Genomic DNA, 26,410 nt, shown 5'->3' with positions numbered 1-26,410 from the left:
ATGTCCCCCCTTTCCCCCCCCCCCTTTTTTTTTGTGGTGCTGGGGATTAAACCCAGGGCTCTGTGCATGCAAGGTAAGCACTCTACCAACTAAGCTGTATCCCCAGCCCTCCATTTTTAACATTGCAAAGCAATTGGGAGAGATATGGAACAACACTGCTACAAATGACCAGCAGCATTATGAACAGAAGGCTAGTCATCTGAAGAAAAATACAAAAAGGATATTGCTGCACACCAAGGTAGAGGAAAACCTAATAATGACAAAATGGGAATTGCCATACCTGAAAAAAAAAGCAAGAAAAAGAAGGAAGATGAAGATGATGATAATTAAGTTTATAAAAGCATTTAACCTCCTGAATACAGTTCACTCTTTTTAAAGAAAAAAAATTGAAATGTAAATCTGAAATTTGCCCATTACAGCAAAATTTCTTGAGTTTTTTCATTCTGTTTTCTTAACACCACCCTCTCCAAGTAGACTTTTGTTCCCATGACTCTGTCCTTAACATTAAAACATTATGAGTTTTTTTCCCTCTGAGTTTCTATGATACCTCACTACTTAAGTATTTATTTTCTAATAAACTAGCCACTTTCCATTTTATTTATTTTTTATATTTTTAGTTTTTAAGTTTCTTTGCCTCATCAGAGCTCTAACTGTTGAGGTATTCCCAGAACACATGCTCAGGTTCAACTTAAGCCTTGCCTTAAGTAATATCATATAGCCCCACAGCCTCACATACTGACAAAAGGTCAAATTCTTACCTTTAACGTAGATCTCTGTCTTAAGCTTTAAGCTTTTATATTGAAGTACCTATTTCAAATCTCCATTGGACTATCTAATATTGATTCTACTTTTCCTGCCCAATTATGTCTTTCCCATGTCAGCAAATGGTACACCATTTGTCCAGTTTTTCGGGCCGAAAAACGTGTTTCCTTTTTTTACTTCATACCTTGTATTCAGTCCATCAATAAATCCAGTCAACTGGTCCTCCATCATAGGTTCTGAATCCAACCATCTATAACATTTTTATGGCAAGAACTTTAGCCTTATATCTCTGACCTGGACCAGTAACTGATTCCTAAATAATGTCTCTTCTACTCTTATCTCCCTATGGATTTTTTAATAAACAAAACCACCATGGGCTGGGGATGTGGCTCAAGCGGTAGCGCGCTCACCTGGCATGTGCGGGGCACTGGGTTCAATCCTCAGCACCCATAAAAATAAAATAAAGATGTTGTGTCCACCGAAAACTAAAAAATAAATATTTTTTTTAAAAAAACACCAAAAAAATCTTTCTAAAGCATATGTCAGTCTCATACTTAAAACTCATTGTGACTTCTCAGTACACTTAGTATAGAAATCCAAGCTGCTGCTTATGGCCTATCTTCATTCAACCCATTTTCAGTCTGCTGCTTTTGCCATGCTGGCCTTCTCTGTGTCCCTCAAATTGTCATCTCAGAGCCCTGGCAATTAGACTTCTTGAAGGCAAGGACCATCTTGCTTTTTTATATCCCCAGCTTGTAACAATGCCTAGCTACATAGTGGATTCTCAATGAATATTTGTGATGCAATAGATTGGCCATGTGGTGAGTCACCTGAAGAGGGACAGAAGACTAGCTGAGTAAGGTTTCATTATCTCCAGACATGAGCCAGAGGGAATATTGTGTGCAAAGTCTTAAGAGAAATGCTGGGCAAGTTAGTGGGCCTAAAAAAAAGTTCAGAATGATCTTCTCCCTATAGTGATAAAGGGGAGAAGCAGAAAGTGAGACTAGAAAGCCAAGCAGTTAAGGAGTTTGGAGTTTCATTTCAAAAGCATTAGGGAGTTAGTGCATATTTTAAGCAAACAAGTGTTTGATAAAGATTGATATTTTCAAAAAATATTATTCTGGCCATACATAGGATAGCACATAAATTAGGAATAACCAGAGTAATCCTGTGAGACCTGTTAGGAAGTTACTTGCAAAAATCCAAATAAATAGTTAATGATGCTCTAAGCCAAGATTTGTGTTTAGGAAGAAAAATTGATGGATCCAAGAAATAGGAAATAATGATTTATCTGAGGTGAGTAGTAAATGAGGGAGATGTAAAAAAATGACCCTCAGGTTTCTGTCTTTACAGAATAAAAAAAAAAAAAAAACTGTGGACAGTTTAATTCAGGATTGTCTGAGGTACATTGGTATACTGCTGAAAATTATTGGTTAATTAAAAAACAAGTTTGATCTGATTCACTGAAATATACAACATAAGAAAAGGAACAGATTTTAGTTGCAATAAAGAGGCAAGTGATATATTCAGTTTAAGACTGTTGAGTTTTTACAGATGGATCCCTTTTTATACATTGTATAAGTTTCTTTCTTTCTTTCTTTTCTTTTAAACCTTCCTGGAATTGAGTCTTTTATTTCTTTTTGTCTTTTTTTTTTTTCTTTTTTTTTTTACAAATATCTTTTATTCATTTATTTATATTGGTGCTAAGAATTGAACCCAGTGCCTCACATATGTTAGGCAAGCACTCTAACACTGAGCCACAACCCCAGCCCTACATTGTATAATTTTTTTCTTTTTTTAATAAAGAATACTCACTGAAGCATGCTTTTAAATTTTTTTAATTTTTATTAGTTGTTGATGGACCTTTATTTTATTTATTTATATGCGGTGCTGAGAATTGTACCCAGTGCCTCACACGTGTTAGGTAAGTGCTCTACCACTGAGCCACAACCCCAACCCCTGCATAAGCTTCTTAAAGATGAATTATTACTAAGTAGCCATATTTATCCCTGTAGTAGTTTCTGTACCTGTCTGATAATCTTGTGCTACAGACAAATATATATTGAATTTTGCATCTCAAAGGAAACTTTATCTCTTTTCATATATATCATTCGTATAATTCAGGATTGTCTGAGGTACATTGGTATATTGCTGAAAATTATTGGTTAATTAAAAAACAAGTTTGGATATAAAAGTAATTATGCTCCTTTTATACTCTATTATAGTAATCTCAACCCTCAGATCTTTCTTCCACTGAAATATAATTTGTGTGCCTCAATTTAAAATTTCCAGAAGAGATCTGATTAGTTGAGTCAAATACCCGTTCCCAATCTAGTAAGCAAAGGCCATAGGGACAGACCAGACCATTTAGGCTTTGGAGCTTCAGGCCATTGGAAAGCCTCTTCCTTCAACAATAGAAGGAAGGAAGAAATGGTTTCCAGTATAATCATTTTTTAATTATACTTATTTATTTTTTAAGACACAGTTGGAGGGGCTGGGGATGTGGCTCAAGCGGTAACGCACTCACCTGGCATGCGCGGGGCGCTGGGTTCGATCCTCAGCACCACATAAAATAAAATAAAGATGTTGTGTCCATCGAAAACTGAAAAATAAATATTAAAAAATTCTCTCTCTCTCTCTCTTTAAAAAAAAAAAAGAAACAGTTGGAGCATGCCTGTAATCCCAGCAGCTTGGGAGACTAAGGCAAGAGGATTGTGAGTTCAAAGCCAACCTCAGCAAAAGTGAGGTGCTAAGCAACTCAGTGAGACCCTGTCTCTAAATAAAATACAAAATAAAGCTGGGAATGTGGCTCAGTGGTTGAGTGCCCCCGAGTTCAATCCCTGGTACCCAAAAAGAAAAAAAAAACAGAAACAATTGGAGCAGGCGTGGTGGCACATACCTGTTATCCTATCAACTCTAGAAGCTGAGGCAGGAGGAACACAAGTTTTGAGGTCAGCCTCAGCAACTTAATGAGGCCCTCAGCAATTTAGCAAGACCCTGTTACAAAATAAAAAGATCTGGGGATGTGGCTCAGTGTATAAAGATAATTCTTATTGACCAAGTAAGAATTGCATTAATTCTGAGGATGAGAAACTTTTATTTTGTTAAGTGCCCCTGGGTTCAATCCCTAGTGCCAAAAAGGATAAAAGGAACATTTGGGGCATAAATTCTGAATTTCTTTTCCTCAAGTGAATATTCAGCATTCATTTTAATGATAAATGTTCACTTACTCAGCTATTTAGTACAATTAAAAATAACTAGTTGTGATTTCTAAAATCAAGGTGCTGTAAGCTTCAGAGTTATCTGTGCAGTAGAAAAGTATTAAAATGCAGTATTGGGGTAGGTGAAGAGCATATACTAACTAATAAATAGTCACATAGAATGACTGTACAGCTGGGCACCGTGACACCTTGTAATCCCAGTGACTGGGGAGGCTGAGGCTGAAGGTTCAAAAGTTTAAGGCCAGCCTTGGCAATTTAGTGAGACCCTCAAAAAATAAAAGAAAGGCTAGGGCTGAAGGTTGTGATACAGTGTCCTGGGTTCAATCCCCAGGACCATAAATAAATAGGGTTGGCATGTAGCTCAGTAGTAAAGCCTCCTGGGGTTTAATCTCAAGTGCCACTAAATAAATTAATAAAATGTATAAAGATAATTCTTATTGACCAAGTAAGAATTGCATTAATTCTGAGGATGAGAAACTTTTATTTTGTAAATGTTTGAGACACACACACACAAATAGACATATATATCTTAAGACTCTTCTTCTTTCCCACTCTTATCTCTATTAAAAATTGTAAAGAAAAAAAGACTTGTTTAATTTTCTTCTTCTTGGCGCTGAGAATTAAAGCCCAGGGCTTTATATGTACATTTGCTCTACCACTGAGCAACTCTCCCATCCCCTGCTTGATTATTAACATGAAAACACATTCAGTTGACCTACAGTGTAATAAATGGGAACATCTCAATAATAGTTTAATTGGTTTAGCCTAATGCTCCTCCCTACCCCCCAGTACTAGGGATAAAGCCCAGGGTCTTGTACATTAGTAGGCAAATGTGCCATCACTGAGCCACACCCCCAGCCCTTAGCCTAATTCTTATTTCACTTGCTCTAAACAATATTTTTAGTACTTGGTCATATGACACTGTTACTTATGAATATGGATATTTGTTTTTCCCAATCCCTAGCCATAGTGTGCTTCTGATGATCAGTTAAGTTTCATAACCATTGCTATAAATCAGTGGTTCTTAGGCACTTTTGCCTCTAGGGAACATTTGACAGATGTCTTTCATTTTTGGTTGTCAAAGCTGGAGAGGGTGACTACTACTGGCATCTAGTAGTCAGATAGAAGGGATGCTGCTAAAATTCTGCAGTGCACAAGATAGATTCTTCCCTTCCCCCAAAACACCCATCCACCCAAATTGTCAGTAGTCCTGAGGTTAAGAGTCCCTGATGTGGTAGTACACACCTGTAATCCGAGCAGCTAGGGAGGCTGAGGCAGTAGGATTGTGAGTTCAAAGACAGCCTCAGCAATTTAGCCAAGACTTGAGTAAATCAGTAAGATCCTGTTTCTAAATAAGATATAAAAAAAGGGCTGGGAATGTGACTCAGTGGTTAAGCACCCCCGGGTTCAATCCCCAGTACAAAAAAAAAAAAAAAAAAAGAAAGAAAGAAAATGAAAAAAAAGAAACCCTGGTGTAGTGAGATGGAATTGTGTGTCCAAACAAGTTGTAAATGACTGGTAGGGTATATTACTCTCTGAACAGTAGATGTCACTCTAGTGTAGAAATTTCTATTTTCTTTCTTTCTTTTTTTTTTTTTTAAATATTTTTTAAGTTGTTGATGGACCTTTATTTTATTCATTTATTTATATTGGTGCTAAGAATTGAACCCAGAGCCTCACACGTGCTAGGCAAGCTCTCTACCACTGAGCCACAACCTCAGCCCTAGAAATTTCTATTTTCTAAAGAGAATTTTCCAGAGTAATATTATGTTTTGCTTCTTCAGATCCTGCCAGTTTTCCTGAGATCACAAAAGACTGTGATGAGAATAAAGAAAACAAAACTCCAGAAGGATCTCAGGGAGAGGTTGATTGGCTTCAGCAGTACGATATGGAGCGTGAAAGGGAAGAACAAGAGCTTCAGCAAGCATTAGCTCAGAGTCTTCAAGAGCAAGTAAGAGATTTTCTGTTGCTACTTTCTCTACACCTATATTTCCCAAGAAATGGAATAATAATAATAAAAATAACTAACATGCGTCAATTAATTACTGTCTCAGGCATTATTCCAGGTAATTTATGTACATTGTTATTGGTCCATCAGAAAAAAACAATCTGTCTTACAGAATCTGTATTGTTCCTACTGAAACACAGCATGGAATTAACATTAAACTTAAATAAAACAAACTTAAATTTAAAATGCTCCCCCCAACGCCCCCCCCCCAAAAAAAAAAAAAAACCAGAAAAATCCAAATCTAATTTGGGGCTTGCTTTGGGTTTGAAACATATGTGTTAGTAGACTTTCCTATTTTGAAAATCCAATTGCAACAGAATGTACTATCAGTTATGTTCCATGCTATAGTTCATTTTCATGCTTAAAGCAAAATGGGATGTTAGAGATTATTCCCACTCCAACCTTATTTTTCAAGCTGGGGAAATAGCAAGTATACTACCATGATTTTATCATTAATATGTTAAGACAGTTCATTTGTTCTGGTTATTTTCTCACGATATGAATCTTTTCCAATGATTTTTCCCCCTTTTTCTCTCCCCAGGACCTTACACTTGCTTGCTAGGCAAGCACTCTACCACTGAGCTACATTCCCAACCATTTCTGTCTTGTTTTTTGAGAAAGGGTCTCCCTAAATTGCCTCAAACTTGCAATTCTCCCACCTCAGCCTCCCAAGTAGCCAAGATTACAAGCATGTGTCACCACACCCAGCATTCTATGAATTATCTGAACATAAAATTCTCAGAAATAGTATCTGAAATATAACTTTCAGGCTTTGGTAATAGAACATTTATCTGTTCTTTGCTTTTTGTAGTAATCTGTTTTTCCATTTTTGTTGTTTATTTTTGTTTTTGTGGTGCTAGGGATCTAAGCCAGGGCCCTTGTATGCTAGGCAAATACTTTGCCACTAAACTACATCTCCAGCCCCTTAGAAACATTACTTTCTATTGTAAAACATCAAAAATGTGGAAAGAAGAAGGAAAAAAAATAGAAAGACCTTGCCAAGGTGTATTCTTTCTTTCATATGTATGTGTGTGTGTGTGTGTGTGTGTGTGTATACACACATACATACACATATATACATACACATATACACACACACTTTTAGTTGTAAATAGACACAATACCTTTATTTATTTATCTTTGTGTGGTTCCAAGGGTCAAATTCAGTGCCTCACATGCATGCGCTCTACCACTGAGCCGTAACTCCAGCCCCACAAAGGCCTAATTTCTTAGAGTTCTTCATAAAGGAAAACATAAGTACTCCTTATTTTCTTTTTTCCTGTCAACTGACCCAGTTAAGAACAGCCTATTTTTCTCAGGTATAAGAATAGGATTATAAGATGAAGTGTCTAGTTTGGTATATCTGTGTCATTCTGTTAATTCTGTTTTTACCTGTTTGTTTCAGAATGGACTTATTCTGGAAAAATTAAGAAATATATAAAATTTTATGAGCATAAACTCAAATACATTATATATATTTTTTTTAGTCGTGCTGCCCTTTTTGTGTGTGTGTGTGTGTGTGTGTGTGTGTGTGTGTGTTTTACCAGGGATCAAACCCAGACATTTGTCAGGAGATATTAGACATACCATTTTTCATTATTCATTTACTGATTTTTGCAATACTGGGGATGAAACCCAGGGCTTTGCCCTGTCTGCTGTTAAGTTACATCCTCAACCTTTGAGAACCTCAGATATATCAGAAAAATAACATGGCCTGGTACAGTGTCACATGCCTGTAATCCCAGAGACTCAGGAGGCTGAGGCGGGAGGATCACAAGTTCAAAGCCAGCCTCAGCAAAAGTGAGGTGCTAAGCAACTCAGTGAGACCCTGTCTCTAAATCAGAAACAAAATAGGGCTGGGGATGTGGCTCAGTGGTCAAGTGCCCCTGAGTTCAATCCCCAATACCAAAAAAAGAATAAAAATAGAAATTATACATAATATCTGTGGAAATATTGTTCATTTTGCTGTCACAAACAGGGATAGTGGTGTGCTAGTGGTGGATCATCATTAGCTCATATGAGCCAATTGTCCCCTTCTTCCCAACTCTGCATTCAGTGTCATGTGAGTAACTTAAAATTGGCTGTAGTGGGAGTATTTATACCATGGAAATTGGTAGATGCTGTAAATCTGGGGAAAGAAAAGACAGCTGTTTGCTAAGTATCTACTATATGCTAGGCATTTTATACATTAAGAAGAAAGAAAAGTATGTCATAATGTCACACTGAATTTTTTTTTTTTTAATTGGCAAGCCAGATGGCACCGACAGAGGAAATATCATTTAAGCCTTTTTAACTCCCAAAATTGTGTCTTAAGAGAGAACAGTGTTAGAAAAAGTAAAGAATGTTTTTTCACATCCTCAAAACATTTCAGGTATCCATGAGGTTACTGAAAGCATTATTAGAAAATACTTCCAGAGAAATTTATCCTCATTAAATGTATCTAATAAATACCTCTTTAAATACATTAGTTTTTATTTTTGTCCCTTTAGGAGGCTTGGGAACAGAAAGAAGATGATGACCTCAAAAGAGCTACAGAATTAAGTCTTCAAGGTGTGGAGATCATTTTAATTACATTCTTCTAAATGGTAAAATGTATTACACACAGAGTAACATATAAAATGCGTTAAGGTTAACAGATTTGAGCCTCTCCAGGTACAGAAGTAGAGCCTTCGAAGTTACCTACCTATCTCTTTCTTTCCTCCCTCTCAGGAAATAACTATTTTAACACTTGTATTTAGCTTACTTTTTGAAAAATGATTTTTGCCATCTATAATATACCTTATTCCTAAACAACATTTTTTTTATTTTAAAAATTCAAATAGCAAGAACAATCTGTTTAATGAAAGACTAATGTTTCCACTGCTAAGACTCCTAGAAGAGGGCTGGAGTCTAGCTTGCAGGGGGCCCTGTGTTCAATGGGGAAAAAAAAACAACTTGTTGGGCTGGGGTTGTGGCTCAGTGGTAGAGAGCTTATGTGGCATGTGTGAGGCAATGGGTTTGATCCTCAGCACCACATAAAAAGAAATAAATAAAATTACGGGATTGTGTCCATCTACAACTAAAAAAAATATTTTAAAAAAAGACTCCTAAGACAATGTAATGTGACTTCAGTTTTCTCACAAATTTTCAAGAGCTCACTCTGAAATCAGTAGGCAGTCCTGAGCAAGTATTCAGTGGCATAAGGTTCACATAGTCAAAGTATTTGGCAAAACTAATATGTAGACAAGGTCTTAGAAGCATATAGAGATAGTCAGAGAGACTAGGCTGACTTCCTGTTTTCCATTTCTAAAATCACTGTGGTCTTTCTCCAGTTGAACACTTTAGTAGTATGAAATAAATGGTTTTTATCTGATCTAATCAACAAGATATGAAGGTGAGGTAAGGATTTCACTGGTACTTGGTTGGGACAGTTACAAATAAGGATCCCAGCTAGGCTCACCCAGACATTCTATCTTCAGGTTAAAAAGATAGTACATTGGTAACAGTTCCAGCTGTCTCAAGTCACATCACTTCCTCCTGGACTGGTTGCCCTGTACATCCCTGCACAGATACTGAGATCTCCCTAACCATTCTCCTGGGAATTCCCTCTAATGCTTTATTGTTCAAATTTCTTATTTCCTCTTTCTTCCTTATGCTTGATCTACTTGTGTAATGGAGAACATCCTCCACTAGTTTTTTTTTTTTTTTTTTTAAGAAAGAAGGCTAAAATTTAGCCCATGCCTACAATCCCAGCTACCTACTAGGAAGGACTCAGCTAATCATAAGTCCAAAGCCAGCCTGGGTGACTAAAAGCAAGACCCTGTCACAAAATAAAATAGAGATGGGGGCTGGGAGTGTAGCTCAGTGGTAGAGCACTTACCCTAAGTATACATGAGACCCTAATTTTAAACCCTAGTACCTTCCCCCCGCCCCGAAAAAAAAAAAAAAAAACACAACAAAAGAAGAAAGAGGACATAGCTTAAGTATTTTGGCGTTCTTACAAGTTGTATTCTACCATAGTATTTGATAGTTTGGCTGAATATAGAATTCATTTGCAGTCATCCTGAAAGCATTCATTCATGAGCAGAGTTGCTGTATGAAAAGACATAAATCTTTCTTTATCCTGATGTGACCTTGTTTTCTCTGGAAACTTGTAAACCTTGTATTTCTTTCTTTTTTTTTTTTTCTCTTTTCATCATGCTTGTGCTCAAACCCAGGCCCCATGTACACTAGGCAAGCACTCTTCCACTGAAGTACATCCCCAACTCCTCTTTTTTCCATTGTGATGAAGTTTAACAATAATGTGCCTTGTGAACCTATTTCATCATTGTGTTGTATATAGTAATCATTTTAATCTATAAATCTGTGTTTTTCAATTTCAATTTTTTTCTCTCTCTCATTTCTTTCCTTGTATTTTCTTTTCTCTCTTCTTGAAACTCCTGTAATCCAGACTTCTTGGGCTGGACTTCTTTACCACCCCCCACATACACACACACAAATATTTATTGGCAAAATTCAAAATTTAGTGCTGGGCTAGACCTCTTAATTGCCTCATCTCTTCTAAGTTTTAGAGACAGGGTCTCACTGAGTTGCTTAGCACCTTGCTTTTGCTGAGGCCTCAGCCTCCTGAGCCACTGGTATTAACAGGTGTGTGCCACTGTGCCTGGATATTGTCTTTATATTCTTTATTAGAGGATTTTTTTCATATATACAGTAATCCTTGGCTGTCAGCTCATGATTAAGAATGGAAGACTAAAATATTGATCAGAATCTCTAAGCACATGAATAGATAGGACTTGTTAACTTTGAGTTTTATAGGGTGAGACTTTTAGGGAAATGATATTAGTATTTTGAACCTTTTTCTTAGGCTAATCAAATTCTTTTTTGGAGGAAGATACCAGAGATTGAACTCAGTGGCACTTAACCAAGGAACCAGTCCTTTTTTATGTTTTATTTTGAAACAGGGTCTCGCTAAGTTGTTGAGGTTGGCTTTGAACTTGCAGTCCTCAGTCTCAGCCTTCCAAGTTGCTGGGATTACATGCCTGGCTATATAAATATTTTTCAAATCTCTTGCCTTTGCCTAAAGATGAAAGATGTGGCTCAGAGCCAAGGTGACTGTGGGAGCCAAGTATGAAGTGATAGAACTGTATGTGGGAGTCTTTGTATTCATCATTCAACATGCAAACTATCAGTACTCCTCTGTTTTCAGTATGGCACTCATGACCTCACCTGTGCTTGGCATTCCCCCAATCTAGAGTCTGTTTTACCTCTCCAGAGAATAAAGGACTAGAATTTTGTCATTGTGCAGCAACATGAAGTTGGGGGAAGTGGATGTAGGAGTTTGCTTCTCAAACAGCTTTCACTCAATCTTTACTGTCTCACCTCCTTAGCCTCCAATTTTAGAGGTACATGGTACTTCCATGTCTTCTTTCTTTTGAATATTCAGTGATGTAAATTGTATTGGTTCTTAGCTATTCTCTTGCTGGCTGGGATATGGCTTTGCTTTTCTTAGGTCTACAGAATCAGTCACCCATATATTTTCAAAGATTCCAGAATTTTGATGCTGTGTTCTCTTTTCCAGTTCTTCTCATTCTTAAGTGTTCAGTCCTCTGCTGTGATTTTGGTGATGTCAGTTACATTTTTAAAGAAATAACCCCCCTTTTTTTTTTTTTTTTAATTTTTTTAGTTCTCAGCGGACACAACATCTTTGTTTGTATGTGGTGCTGAGGATCGAACCCAGGCCGCACGCATACCAGGCAAGCGCGCTACTGCTTGAGCCACATCCCCAGCCCCAAGAAATAACCCATTTATGTACAAATGTTCCTGAGATTCTTTATTTAAAATCATTAGTGAGGGGCTGTGGTTGTGGCTCAGTTCTAGAGCTCTTGCCTAGCATGTGTGAGGCACCAGGTTCAATCAAATAAAATAAAGGTATTGTGTCCATCTACAACCAAAAACATTTTATAAAAATAAAAGAAACTGTGGTATATTTACACAATGGAATATTACTCAGCCTTAAAGAAGAATGGAATTATGGTGCTTGCAGGTAAATGGATGGGGTTGGAGAATATCATGCTAAGCAAAATAAGACATTCCCAAAAAAATCAAAGGCCAAATCTTTTCTCTGATAAAGTGGATACTGATCCATAATTAGGTGGGGTGGGGCGCGGGGGGCAAGGGAGGAATGGAGCAACTTTGGATTGTGCAGAAGGGAGTGGAGGGGGCATGAGTGTGGGAAAGATGGTGGAAAGAGCTGGACATTATTACCCTATGTACATGTATGATTGCACAAATGGTGTGACTCTGCTTCGTGTACAACCAGAGAAATGAAAAGTTGTGCTCTGTTCGTGTACAATGAGTCGAAATGCATTCTGCTGTCAGGTATAAATAATTAGAACAAATAATTTAAAAATAAAATCATTAGTGAAGATGGATTCTTCCAGTGGAGATGCATATTAAAGAAAAAAAGGAAGAAGCCATGTGTAGTGGTGCAGGTCTATATCTCATCTACTGGGAGGCTAAGGCAGAAGGATTACAGGGTTGAGGCCAGCCTTGGCAACTTAGCAATACTCCATCTCAAAGTAACTAAAGAAAGAAAGAAAGCATTGTGAGTGATAGAGCAGCATCTCTGAATTCAGGATATAGAACTAGTGAACTTAGATTATTTGTAAAATATATACTCTTTTCTTATGAGGGTTAGATCCCTTTATCATAGAAATATATTCAAAAGAAAAAAGAAACATTTATTTACAGGTATCTGTGTCTGCAGTGTTATACCCCAGAATGGGCTGAGTAACTTTGAACCTTAATAATATGTTATGTGGGCTGGGGATATAGCTCAGTTGGTAGAGTGCCTGCCTCACATGCACAAGGCCCTGGGTTCAATCCCCAGCACCAAAAAAATAATAATGTGTTTTGTGTTTGCCTAGAATGATAAAGCTTGTACCTCAAGCATTTTATCTTCCAGATCATCTTTTTATTTGGATTTTTTTTTTCTGGTCCCAGGTAGTAAACCCAGGGGCATCTAACTGCTGAGCCACATCCCCAGCCCTTTTTCTGAATTTTTGAGAGAGGGTTTCACCAGGTTGCTTAGGGCCTCACTGAGGCTGGCTTTGAATTTAATGATCCTCCTGCCTCAGCCTCCCAACCTGCTGGGATTACAGGTATGTGCCACCAGCCTAAATCATCTCAATTCAATTCCAAGGACTGTTATACGATTTTTATCTTGAGAGGCACAGTAGCACATGCCTATAGTCCTAGCTACTCTAGAGACTAAGATGGGAGGAATACAATTCAAGGCCATCCTGGGCAACTTAGACTGTGTCAAAATTAAAAATTAAAAAGCTGAGGATGTAGCACCCCTAGGGTCAATTTCCAGTACCACCAAAAAAGTCTTTTTGTTTTCTGTGCTTCAGAATTTAACAACTCTTTTCTGGATGCATTGGGCTCAGATGAGGATTCTGGAAATGAAGATATTTTTGATATGGAGTACACAGAAGCTGAAGCTGAGGAACTAAAAAGAAATGCTGAGGTAATGTTTTATCCCTGAGTAGAACTGGTCAGGTTGTCAGTGTTCTTTATTTTCAAATACCACACGTTTAACATCAACCACAGTTTCATTTGTGCCCTTTTAGCCACCATCAAATGGTCTTCTTTTTCTCAAGTTTGCTATTCATTACTTACATACAAAATTCAGAACAAAACAAATACATCCTGACCATCTTATGTGCATGTTAGTTAGATAAGAACATGATTGTGAGCTGGATATGGTGGCATACGTCTGTGATCCCAGTGGTTTGAAAGGCTGAGGCAGGATGATCACAAGTTCAAAGCCAGCCTCAGCAACTTAGCAAGAACTCGTCTCTAAATAAAATATATAAAGGGAGGGGGGTATATCTCAGTGGTTAAGCACCTCTGGGTTCAATCCCCGATACTAAAAAATAAAATAAAAGAACCTGATGATTATGGTATGCATAAAGGCATATGTATATTAAATTATCTTTAAATTCACCAAGTAACCATATTATCTTTATAGTTAAATAGTGAAAACTGTTGGATTAGTGATGTCAGCTAGAGCCTGTTGATCTTTTTCCTTAAATAATAGTCTTTTTCCCAAAATTTAACTCATAGAATCCCACTATCCTACTACAATTACTGTTAGCATATTCTTTTGTCGTCCCTGTCTCTGCATGTGCTTGAAAAATGTTATTGTATTAGTAAAGATTTATCCTGGTTTAAGACCAATTGTAGGAGTATAGCTCACTGGTGGAGGGTTTGCCTCATGTGCAAAAGGCCCTGGATTCAATCCCCAATAACACCAAAAAAAGACTGTAAGGATTTTATTTTTAATGGCTACACTGTATGCCCTCAAATTAACATACTATTTTTTGTTTGTTTGTTTTGTTTTTGGTCCTGGGGATTGAACCCAGAGCCTTGTGCATTCAAGGCAAGCACTCTACCAACTGAGCTATCCCCAGCCTCCGTACTATTTATTTTTAACTAACATTGAGCATTTAAGTAGTTATGATTTTTCATTGTAAAAAATAATAATAATAATAATAATTCGATCACAAGCTGTGATTATAGTGTTTTCCATATTTTAGATGTCTTTATTCAAGATAAATCTTCAGCAGTAAATTACTGAATAAAAATTTATGAACATTTTAATAGTTTTTGGTTTACATATAGCAGTATTCCTTCACAAATTTTTACCTTACAGTGCTGTCTACAGTTCATGATTATCACTTTTTCATTTTTTTTTTTACTGACAGTATTTAATAACATTTTGAAACATTTAAAATGTAAAAGTTTACCCATAACCCTACAGCAAGATAGCAACTTTTTTTCCCATTCCAGTTCCTGTTAATATAACTTTTTATAGGGTTGTAGTTATTATGTGCATTCTTAGAGGTTGAAAATCAAGTTAACATATTGCTGATCCACAATTTTTTATATAACTCAATAATACTGTATTGAATTGATATGCCATTAGCCAGTCTGCTGTATTGGGTATATTGTTAGTCTCTACTTTTCATTATTATAGATAATGCTACAGTGAATATATACTCTTTTCTTCTTTTGAATTATTTCATTAGAATAAACTCTTAGTTGAGAGTGGGTTCTTGGACCAAAGAGTATGAAGAGCATAACCAGCATGACTATACCATGCACTGAAGCTTACCTCTGTCAGCTTGATAATAAATTCAAATTCAGTGTTTTGCTTTTACTCAAATGAAGAGTCACTCCCACTTCTGTTTTCCAGACAGGAAATCTCCCTCATTCGTATCGGCTCATCAGTGTTGTCAGTCACATTGGTAGCACCTCTTCTTCAGGTAAATGGACATTTTAGCCAGCATTTACCACTTACTGTGTTGCTCTTTGCCTAGTTTTATAAGGTATAAGTTGAATGCTTTAAAAAAAAAAAAAAAGAAAAACACTTTGATCATACACTGTGGATTAAGTGCGTGTATCTGCTTCAATTTTTCTATTCAGAAATGACCTAAATTCCCTTGTTCCCCTGAGTAGAATATACGTATTAAGTTGTTCCGGGCATGGTAGTGCACACCTGTAATCCCAGCAACATGGAAGGCCAATGCAGGAGAGTCACAAGTTCAAGCAACTTAGTGAGGCCCTAAGCAATTTAGCAAGATCTTGTCTCAAAATAAAAAATAAAAAGGACTGGGGATGTTGCTCAGTGATGAAGTGCCCCTGGGTTCAATCCCTAGTACCCCCCCCCAAAAAAAAAATCCCTTAATTCTCTGTATGGTTTTCAAATGGATTTTAAAAACGTTGTTGAAGATCAGGTAGAAGAGGTGACTGTTTCTCAATTTCCTATGTCTGAGAAAAATTTTTTATGTTTTAGAAAACCTCGATTTTAAGATTTTATTTGTTTCAGGTCATTATATTAGTGACGTGTATGACATTAAGAAGCAGGCATGGTTTACTTATAATGACCTAGAGGTATCGAAAATCCAAGAGGCTGCTGTGCAGAGTGATCGGGATCGGAGTGGCTACATCTTCTTTTACATGCACAAGTAAGAAACTTTGCTAGACCCAAAGTAACAGGCAAAAAATTATCCAAACTCCTCCTTTGAGAATAAAATGTTCCCATGACTTGATTGGTTGATTTTTTTTTTTTTACTTTTTTTTTTTTTTAACTTTTGTTATCTTTGCTTAGTGTTCATCTCTTGATATTTCCTTATAAGTGCAAAGTATTTTCTCTGTACTCAGACTAATTACTCATCACACAGTAGTATCTAGGTACAGAACTTTAAACTGTTTTATGATAGAAACTGTCCTAACCCAAATGTTTTTGGTCTTTCAGTTTTGCAGCTAGAAATCTGATTTATATGAATGGGAACTATATAGCATTTTTATTAAAGCTAAAAACTATTGCAGTTTCTGCTATTCTCCAAAATTAGCACCCAGAGGGTTAAGATGGTGATGAAGTAAGTGGGCTGCTTATTTAATAAAATTGCAACACAAAATGGGATTGTATAGGCTTTATCAGTGTCCATTCCTGTTACTTTTTCTCCTGTGTATTCCTTGATTCTGAACTCCCTGTTTTGTTTTTTGTTTTATTTTAAGGGAGATCTTTGATGAGCTGCTGGAAACAGAAAAGAACTCTCAGGCACTTAGCATGGAAGTGGGGAAGACTGCTCGTCAGGCCTCAAGAGGAGCAGACTCCTAGGTTGGCAGTGTGCACTGCATTTTCTCTTACAGCTACCCACCTCACCTTTTCTCTGCCCGAGGAGAATTTGGAATTCTACTTGATGTGGGAGCAACAAACAGCTCAGGGCCAAACCAAAAGACAAAATTGTAGTTAGCCACAGAACGCTCCATACTAACTATTTTATGAAAACCTTGTTCTTATCTGTAGCTGATTCTACTTTTTCTCCTACAAGAGAGGCACTTCCTTTTGTCTTAGGAATACATGTTGTAAATAGGTGTGTATGTATAAATGTATACATATATACATACACACACGCACGTGCACGTGGAATGAATGGAGCCTTAAAGGGTTAGGATGAAGCCTGACGCGGTGGCACACGCCTGTAATCCCAGCAACTTGGGAGGCTGAGTCAGGAGGATCGCCAAGTCCAAAGCCAGCATGGGCAACTTAGTGAGACCCTGTCTCAATAAAAAGGGCTGTGTGTATAACTCAGTGGTAGGGTACCCCTGGGTTCAATCCCCAGTACCAAAAAAGGAAAAAGAAAAAGAGGATGAGCCACCAGATAATATGCCTGCTCAAAATTAATAGCACAGCAGTTTGGAGAGAAAGGAAAGTGTCAGAGAGTCCATTCTCTTGAGAAATGTGTGAAGATATACATATCAGTTGTCTTTTAGCTTTTATGTTCCTTGAGTAGCTTCACTCAAGTCTGTGACCTTTCATGTGTTTCTTATGAGTTAAGTTCACTGGAAAGCCAGCTCTCCATGTTACACTAATGACAGTTTGTTCTTGCAAGAGACATTTCTGTCACCTGACTTAAGGAGCTTTTTCATTTTTTAAATTTTGTGAATCTGCTCTGCCTTTGCTGTTTATGTGCAGTTCCCAAGAATAGATTGTTGGTGCTTTAGAATGTGTTATGGTCCCACATTTGGTATTCATTGTACATATCATGTTTTCTCTAGAGAGATTTTTTCATACAGTTTATTCATCATATTCACCTATATTATTGTGATGGTGAGAATAGAATATTTTATTTTATTCTGTATCATTCTTCCATGGAGCAGAATGACCCTAAAGAATTATAGTCAAAACTTTAAAAGGTGGAAAGATAATATTGCTTCAACTAGACTCCCCAGCAGAAATGCTTAGGGAAAAGGAAAAACAGAAGCATCTCTGCTACCCAGGCAGAGAGGGCAGGAGATATGCTGCTTTGTTAAGACTCTAGACCACTAAAGCTAAAAGCCCTGCTGCAAATGTGAAATGAAGAACAGGGGCTATAGGGCAAAGCTTGAGCATTTAATCATTTACTGTTTGGCTTTGCTCTTAAAAACAGGGTGAGAATTAAAATGTGACTGATTTTGGTGATCTCAAGAACTAACAAATTAAAAAAAGTGCACAATATATCTTTTTAGGTGCTCTGAGGGTGAGTGGGGAGACAGCATCAAGTGCTATTAGTCACTTAGCCAACATAACCAGCTTGGTTAAACAGCTTATTAATGAAGAATGAGTTTGAGGGTGTAATTCTGCAAGCCCAGGTGTCGTTAGGATTGCACAGTTAAGGATAGCAAAATGAAACTTCTTTGCTATTTTCCATCTTATTTTTTTGTTGTTGTTGTTGCTTTTATTAGAACTGAAGAGATTACCCTTCAGTTCTTAGGGACAAAACCACATCAAGTTTTTCAGGAGGAGAAAATATGTCATCACAGAAGATGCAATATCTTTTCTGGAAGATTGCCTTTGGCAAATTCCAACCCTATTCTTAAAACTTGGGTGTTCTGACATAGTCACAAATTCTAAAAGTTTTGATCTTTGAATTGTAAATGGCCTCAGCACTTTTGCTTAACTACTGATAAATGCTTTGCCTCCTGCCATCTACCAACACTCATTATTGGTGTGAATGTTCTAAAATGGTAGTCCTAGAATATTCAGGGGTTTAGAGCAGAGGAAAATATTTGTTTTAAAAACTAGCTTTTCAGATTTTGTTTCATTTCTATCGGGAGCCTCATTTTGTTTTGACTGAAGATTGTTTTCTCATAAGTAAATGAAGTGACCAAATTCTTAGCTGGTTGTTCTCTTCCCTGTCTCTGCATATGAGAGCTTTGAGCTATTAAAATGATTGGGAATGATTTGAAGTGATGTCTGTGTTCAGACACAGAGAAAAATGGAAGTAATGCCATGAGCTTAGGTTGCTTTACCAGCAACCTGATTTGAATTGTTTTCATGGCTTGCATGTGTTTATGGTTTAGAAGTGCACTTGGCACAGAACTCTGATTTGGTTTGATTTTTATGTCTTGGGCAGGACTTGTTGAAAATAGGATACTAGAGTATATGAGTTCTCTCACTGCTCATACTTGCAAATTTGGGGCTTGGATTTTACACTCTCTAGGGTTGTGGCCTTGTCAGCCTTCCCCTCTCCCTTCACTCCTTTAACTTACTCATTTGACTACAAATGGAGATTTGAGCTCTACTATGTTGGGGGTGGGATTGTGGTAATTCTTGGTTTTTGTTTTCTTTTGTTTTTGAACTGGCTGTATATATTTTAATATTATAAATAGATAATATATTATTTTTTGCACAGTGTTATCAGTTTAACTGAAGCAGGGGATGGGGCAGTTAGCATGTTGGGGCCAGGAAGGGACAAATTAGATAGGAACAGAGTACTTCAGTTTCAGGCAGTCCTCACAATAACTAATTAACCTTCCTATTGAAATGCCAAATGTGTGGTTACATTACATTACTTTAAATGACATTGAATTGGAATTTGATAGCAGTTCTGGACACAACCTTTTGCTCTTAGTTGAAATTATTTTGAGGGGAAAAATAAACAAAAATTTAAACTTGTTGATTTTTATCCCCTGATATTATGGAAAACCAGAAAGTTGCATGTGGCTAGATGCCGTTACCCTTTTAGTGACCTAGACTATAAATTTAGACCTTTGAGAAGGTAGACTCTTGTTTTGTTAGGGATCTATTTATATGTTTGTACACACTCATAAATTTTGCCTCAGCAAAATAGAATAAGAAGCAAATTCATGGTTGGTCTTCTATTTATATTTTGATTCCAAAAGCTGTTGGTTTATGTGCTATGATTTGTTAATTCCAGGCTTAACTTAAATGGCTTAGTAGCAAATAAATGTAAATGTGTTTACATTTTTAAGAAGTGTGCAGTGATACTTACAGAACAGTTAATTAACTCCAGATGCAAATATTAAACTACACATTTCTTTTTCTTCTTAATCAAGTGTAAAATTCTCTTGAAAGAGAAGCTTTAAGATTTACAGACCTCTGCAACGTAATCTATGAATTTATTTATCCTTCCATACTGCAGTTACTATTATGTAACCACACACATGCACCTACAGAGAGAGTTGTATAATGAAATTCACCTGAAGAGAAAAAAAGTAATTTGTAAACTCATTTGTGATACACTGAAAAGAGGGTATGAAAATGTTCTCCTCCTCCTTCTCTGTCCTCTGAAGTGACTGCAGTGGATGCTCTTAGTTATCCAGCCTCCCCCTCAACCCTTTTATTTGATTTACTTGACCCCTGAGACAGATTTCTGCTTTAAATCAGGGAAACAGCTCAATTTCCAAGATGTGGAGCTTGCATGTGTAGGGAGATTTTTAGAAAAATCAGCAACCCAGCACCAGATGCAAGTCATAAAAAGCATCTCAGTAAATGGATATGTTCTTTTCCTTCTCATTTTTCTTTATACCAAGTAATACTCTCGCAAAAATGTACCCAAACTAAAAGATTTCTGCCTTCTAACATCTTTCTCTCCTTGGTATGTCTTATTAACATCTGAAGAATACATATATTTTATTGGGAAACTATAGTTTGTTAGGCCTTGAGAGTTTCGTGACAATTACTTTGCTGTGTGTTACCCCAATCATTGACTCCTTTATGGCATGCTTTGATTACCAGGCTTCAAACAGTCACTTTTGTTATATTTAAACACAATTAGTAAGTTGTTTCCTTTCCACGTGTGCTATGTGTCTGAGATTTTGAAGTTTCAATCAAAAGTGTGCCAGTAATGAATAAGCATTTGATTTTAGTGACATTGGACTTTTCTTAAAGTACAGAGATTTTGAAGTATAGTTATGTCCACTGGCATCAGCAGAGAGGGAATGAGGATCTGGATCAGGATTCAAGTTCATCAGGTCAAATGCTAGAACAAAAAAATCAGTTGACTGAACTGGTCTATTTCTAAAACAGCAGGCAAAGAGGGAGAGCACGCATGGGTGTGCACAGCTCTCACCCCCAGGTTTCCCTCCTTCTGAGAGCTCCTGTCCCTCCCCAACTTCCCTGGCCTATTGTAGGTGTTTCTTTATGCTTAGGGAGAAGAAAACAGAAGGGAGGTTCCTACACTTTGCCTAATTGAGCCACTCCCAGGTTTGCTGGCAGCTTTGGCCACATTATTTGTGAGGTGGGTTTTTTTCTTTGTGTTCAGAGTGACTTTTGATTCTGATTCTGATGTTTTGTGTGGAGCGGCACTTTATCTGTGTTTTAGCAGAACTGTTCCCTCTGTATCCTTTACGGTTTTTCCTTTGTTTTTGTTTCCTTTTTAAATTATATATAGAGTTTTTTTGTCTGTGTGAAATTAAAGCCTTTATTAACCTTCTGTTGGTTTGACTGTTATTTCTAAAAGGGGCACATTTTTTGCAGACACTTTTATAACTAATTTGAAATTGTGGGCAATCGCCTTCTGTTGGCTTTCCAATTTGGACTTCATGCAGCAAACCAATGCCTGGCCATAGTCACTACTGAATTCCTGTGCTTTTCATCCAAGGAACCTAGGAAGCTTTGCAGAGGCTTCTGGCTAACAGTTTATAGCGCTGGCCTTAGCCAAGCCTTTCCTTTGCCTTATTAGAGTACCAGCAGGTGGGTTGAAATAGTATTTGCATTTCATACTTTCCTAGACCCAGTGTGTGTTCAGCTCTCACTGGGTGCCAGTCAGTATTGTGAAACCCCCAAGAGGGCATTCTCCTTGGCCATTCAGCTCTTCTTAAAAGAAGAAAGTGCCTTTAATTTATGGCCTGAGGAAGGCAGTGAGGAAAGTATGTGAAAAGAAGTCACTTCGATGGGAAGGAGAGAAAACTGCAAGGTGCCTCAGCCCACCTGCTGTAGATAAAAGTGAGTCATGCTAGGAAAACACCTGGGGCGGTGCCACAATACACCCGTGTTGGTTGCATGGAGTGTTTGGCTGCTCCTCTCTGGAAAGGCCTAGAAAAAGATGATTAAAAGTGATAAAACGCCCTGGGATAAAAACAGTCTGACCACCTTTGTCTGATCACAGCCTCCTTGGGGAGGTGGCATCTTTCTGAATGAATAGGTTACTAAACAAAAGTGCCATTGCCACAAACTGCTGCTCACATGGCAATTTCAATTGGCATAGGACTAAAACCAGTAATGACAAACGAAGCCTCACAAGCAGGGGAGTGTGCTGCTTTACAGCAGCTACTCCTGCTTCTCAAAATAGTCCTTTTTCTTTCTTGAGATTTTGTTGCTTCCATCGAGGCAGGGCAGAGAATGCAGCTGGTGTCATCCCCAGGGCCTTGGTGAAGTCATCAATGGACAGGTGCTCCTAGGAGAGATGATGGGCCAAAGAAGGCAAAGGTCAGAGTCTGCCAGGGTTTGCCCAGATGAGTCATATAGGTGCGGCATATAATGAGTCAAAGAAGAGCAAAAGCAAGCAATGTCATGAGGGCCTGGGGAGGAGTAGGTGGCATTTAGAGGGTTCAGAGGATCCCTGAACTTGTAACATGAAAGAATGGTAATGCAGTAAATTGAGTTCCTTATTTTTGCCAGGGTCAAATTCACATTAGCCTGGAAATAAGAATTAGGACATTTGACTTAAGGTTGTTTAAAGCTCTTTCCAGGTCATTCTTAGTTTTCCTATCTATAAAATGGGAGACATTTTATTAAAAGCCAATTTTCACTTACTTTTTTAAAATTTTTTTTGTTGTTGTGGACAGGCACAATACCTTTATTTTATTTATTTATCTTTATGTGGTGCTGAGGATTGAACCCAAGGCCTCACACATGCTAGGCAAGCACTCTACCAGTGAACTACAACCCCAACCCTTCACCTGCTTTTATGAAGATGAAAATATTGCAGAGGAAAAAGTTTTTTTGGGAAAAAAAAAAGTAGCTAACTGTTTCATCTGCCTTCACCTATTAAACAGTGAAGCCAACCTGGCCCACAAAATAAGCTAATGAGCCTTAGGGCATCTGTCCCAGTGTGGCTATGTGATATTATCGCTACCACAAGAACCCATACTCCTCAGGAAGGGTCTCCTGGCCCTATGTTGCTTGGAACCAAGCTAGCAGATCAGCTGTACAGGATGTAGGGCCTATTGTGGCCCTCATGGACAGAGGAAGCAACCATCTAACACATGTACTTACAAAGACACTGAGGCAAATTTTTAGCCCTCTGGTGCATGCATGTTTTCAACCAACCAAAGATTGAGAACATTTGGAGTGGATGAGAATTGTGTGTTTAGCCAAGTATGATGGCATATGCCTATCCAAGCTACCTGGAAGGCTGAGGCAGGAGGATCTGAAGGTCCAGACTAACCTCAGCACCTTAGCGAAACCCTGTCTAAAAAAGGGCTGAGGACCTAGTTATCAGTAGAGCGTTTGCCTAGCATATTCGAGGCACTGGTTCAATCCCCAGTATCACCAAAAAAAATTGTGTCTATACTGAATGTGTACAGATGTTTCTTATCATTGTTCCCTTAACAATACAGTGTAACAACTGTTTATATAACATTTACATTGTCTTAGATATTTTATATTGATTATTATACTTTGAAGTATACAGGAGGATGTATGCAGGTTATATGCAAATACTATGTCATTTTATATAGGACTTGAGCATCCCTGGAGTTTGGTATCATGGGGAATCCAGAAACAAATTCCCTGTAGATACTGAGGGGTGACTGTGTCCCTGATTTCAGTCAGTACATGCTTCACTGCACCATCCTGACTCCTCCTGCCTTGAGTGGTTTCAGGCATACTGTGAGGTTTGCTTTCAATCCGCAAGTGTACTACTGTGCTTGCAGTTAACTGGAGTTTTACCATTACAGATAGCTTCAGCCTTCCTGGCCTTCAGTTTTGTTCCTGACTAAAAGGCAACACATTAAATCTCATCAGTCTCCTACTCCATGGTCAGTGTAGCAGCCAGATCATTTTGTAGGAATGAGTTTTGCTTAGAGATTCTGGGAGGGTGGCTGCAGAAAGTAGAATGGAGAAAGGATTGTAGGAGGAGAAGCCAGGAAGGCCAAAGAACAAATTCTGAGCCAAATTCAACCTAGCTGTTTTGAAAACTAGAGAGCAAAACAGCATTCCAGCTCCTCTCATCCTATGGACTAGATAGCACAATTTCACGTTTTGACTCTTGACTAGGAGGTCACCTTGGGAGTCACTACCTGACTAGGCCTTGGGTATCTTCAGCCAGGAATTGACTAAAGGACCTTTGTTACCAACTTTAAGATGATATCATTGTGATATTATTTAAGGCAGCCAACTGCCCTGTGGGCATACTTTAAGTTATATTAACAGCATCTCTCAGTCTTCATCCCTGCTCCCCTAGGCATGGAGAGTTGAACAGTGCAGGGATGAGCATAGTGGGTCTTTTTTTTTTTTTTTTTTTTTAAAGAGAATTTTTTAATATTTATTTTTTAGTTTTCGGCGGACACAACATCTTTGTTTGTATGTGGTGCTGAGGATCGAACCCGGGCCGCACACATGCCAGGCGAGCGCGCTACCGCTTGAGCCACATCCCCAGTCCAATAGTGGGTCTTTTTAACATCTCAGGCTACTCTGCTGAAGTGGAGTTGCCTTGAACCCCAATAAGGGACTTCCAGAGAGCCCTGCATTGAACAGCTGCTTGGTAAACACCTGCAATGGATTTCAAGCACAGGTGGATCAGGCGCTCCAGTTCTTTAACCTATCATTAGATTTGCCTCCCACCCCTAGGCATTCTCTCTTCAAGGTTTCTGGGAGCTGGATGCTGGGAACCTTTCTATCCCCAGGCAGGGCAGTGGAGCACTTTGTCTTGGAAGAGAGGGTAAATAAATATGAAAGTTGGGCGGGGGGGGTGCGGGGAAGAGCTGCCAAACCTCAGGTTCCTCATAACTGTGACTGCTGTGTCCCAGGTCTCTATAAATGACTCCACTCTGCCCTCTCTGGCCCAGCCAGGCTGGCTCCTCAACTCTTTCAAAATTGCTGGACTCTGACCGCCACCCCCCCACACTCCACCCCACCCCCGCCCCAAGGCCAGATAGCACGGACTGCCCATCCCAGGGTACTTATGTCTTTCCATGCTCTTGAACTCTTCAGGTCTGCCAGCTGATTGCCCCCCACGCCCATATCCTTCTCCCTAAGGTTTACTCATCAGGGTCAACACTTAGATTACCTTCAGCTACTACCTGCAGCCAGATCTGCCACACTCTCTTGTTACTGGCTTACCTTCTGTGTTTGCAGAAGGAAGAGAGGTCTGAAAACCTCTCCTACCTCCCCACGTGGCATTGAACTCTCAGTTCTACAAGAATGTACACTAGGGGCTGGGATTGTGGCTCAGCGGTAGAGCGCTTGCCTAGCACAGGCGGGACCCGGGTTCGATCCTCAGCACCACATAAAAATAAAGGCATTGTGTTGTGTCCATCTACACCTAAAAAAAATAAAAATATTAAAAAAAAAAGAATGTACACTACTAGGGTGGTGCATGCCTATAATCCCAGCAACTTGAGAGGCTCAAGCAGGAGGATCATGAGTTCAAAGCCAGCCTCAGCAAATTAGCAAGTCCCTAAGTAACTTAGTGAGACCCTGTCTTTAAAAAAAAAAATAGCAGGGCACAGTGGCATATGCCTATAATCCCAGCAGCCCAGAGGCTCAGACCGGAGGATCGCAAGTTTAAAGCTAGGCTCAGCAACTTAAATCCTGTCTCTAAATAAAATACAAAAATGGGCTGGGGATGTGGCTCAGTGGTTAAGCTCCCTTGGTTTCAATTCCTGGTGCCAATACATACACACATATATTACTTCCATGATTAAAAAAAAAAAAAATCAGCAACAGCTGGGCATAGCAATGCATGCCCAGAATGCCAGCTACTTGGGGATTGCAAATTTGAGGCCAGCCTGGGCAATTTAGCAAGACCTTGTCTCACAGAAATAAAAGAGGGTAGAGATGGAGCTCAGTGGTAGAGTGCCTCTGGGTTTAAAAAAAAAAAAAAACAAAACACTGTTGATTGGTCCTGGGAATTGAACCTAGGAGCACTCTACTACTGAGCCACACCACAAACACCCCTCCCCAACTTTTTTTTTTCTTCTTTTTTGAGACAGTGTCTCATTAGGTTGTCCATAGTGGCCTTAAACTTGGGCTCCTCCTACCTCATCCTCTCAAGTCGCTGGGTTTACAGGTGTGTGCCACCACATCTTGCTGGACAACTGATTTATTATTATTATTATTATTTTTTGTAATTGTAGATGAACAGAATGCCTTTATTTTATTTACTTTTATGTGGTGCTAAGGATCAAACCCAGTGCCTCACATATGCTAGGCAAGCACTCTGCCACTGAGCTACAGTCCCAGCCCCTGGACAACTGATTTTTAAATAAAAAACCTGAGTCCCTTTTGCCTCTGCCATGTGGACTGTCTTAGTTCATCAATAGCCCACTCTAACCTCCTGTCAGCCCTCTGTTCCATAACATTGGCTGCCCTTCCCTCTGGAAATACTTCCTTTATGCCTCCAGAGTATGATAGTAACAG

General features: G+C 38.5%; 2 protein-coding genes across 2 annotated transcripts in view; one reads left to right on the top strand and one right to left on the bottom strand.

The window, feature by feature from the left end:
• Usp37 (ubiquitin specific peptidase 37) overlaps positions 1 to 21,260 on the top strand; it is an 85,850-nt gene extending 64,590 nt beyond the window's left edge. Inside the window, exons 20-25 of the mRNA XM_048808993.1 lie at positions 5,768 to 5,934; positions 8,481 to 8,541; positions 13,386 to 13,501; positions 15,233 to 15,302; positions 15,866 to 16,004; positions 16,558 to 21,260. Coding sequence (XP_048664950.1) covers positions 5,768 to 5,934; positions 8,481 to 8,541; positions 13,386 to 13,501; positions 15,233 to 15,302; positions 15,866 to 16,004; positions 16,558 to 16,660 — 656 coding nt within the window. The 3' untranslated portion in view covers positions 16,661 to 21,260. The remainder of the gene's footprint in view (positions 1 to 5,767; positions 5,935 to 8,480; positions 8,542 to 13,385; positions 13,502 to 15,232; positions 15,303 to 15,865; positions 16,005 to 16,557) is intronic.
• Positions 19,926 to 26,410, bottom strand: part of Vil1 (villin 1) — a 26,248-nt gene continuing 19,763 nt past the window's right edge. Inside the window, exon 20 of the mRNA XM_015481377.2 lies at positions 19,926 to 22,223. Within this exon, the coding sequence (XP_015336863.1) occupies positions 22,110 to 22,223 (114 nt within the window). The 3' untranslated portion in view covers positions 19,926 to 22,109. The remainder of the gene's footprint in view (positions 22,224 to 26,410) is intronic.

This window comes from Marmota marmota, unplaced genomic scaffold (genome assembly GCF_001458135.2).
Source record: "Marmota marmota marmota unplaced genomic scaffold, marMar, whole genome shotgun sequence".
Taxonomy (NCBI): Eukaryota; Metazoa; Chordata; class Mammalia; order Rodentia; family Sciuridae; genus Marmota; species Marmota marmota.
The sequence above is the reverse complement of the archived record's forward strand: the minus strand, read 5'-3'. Positions and strand labels throughout refer to the sequence as shown.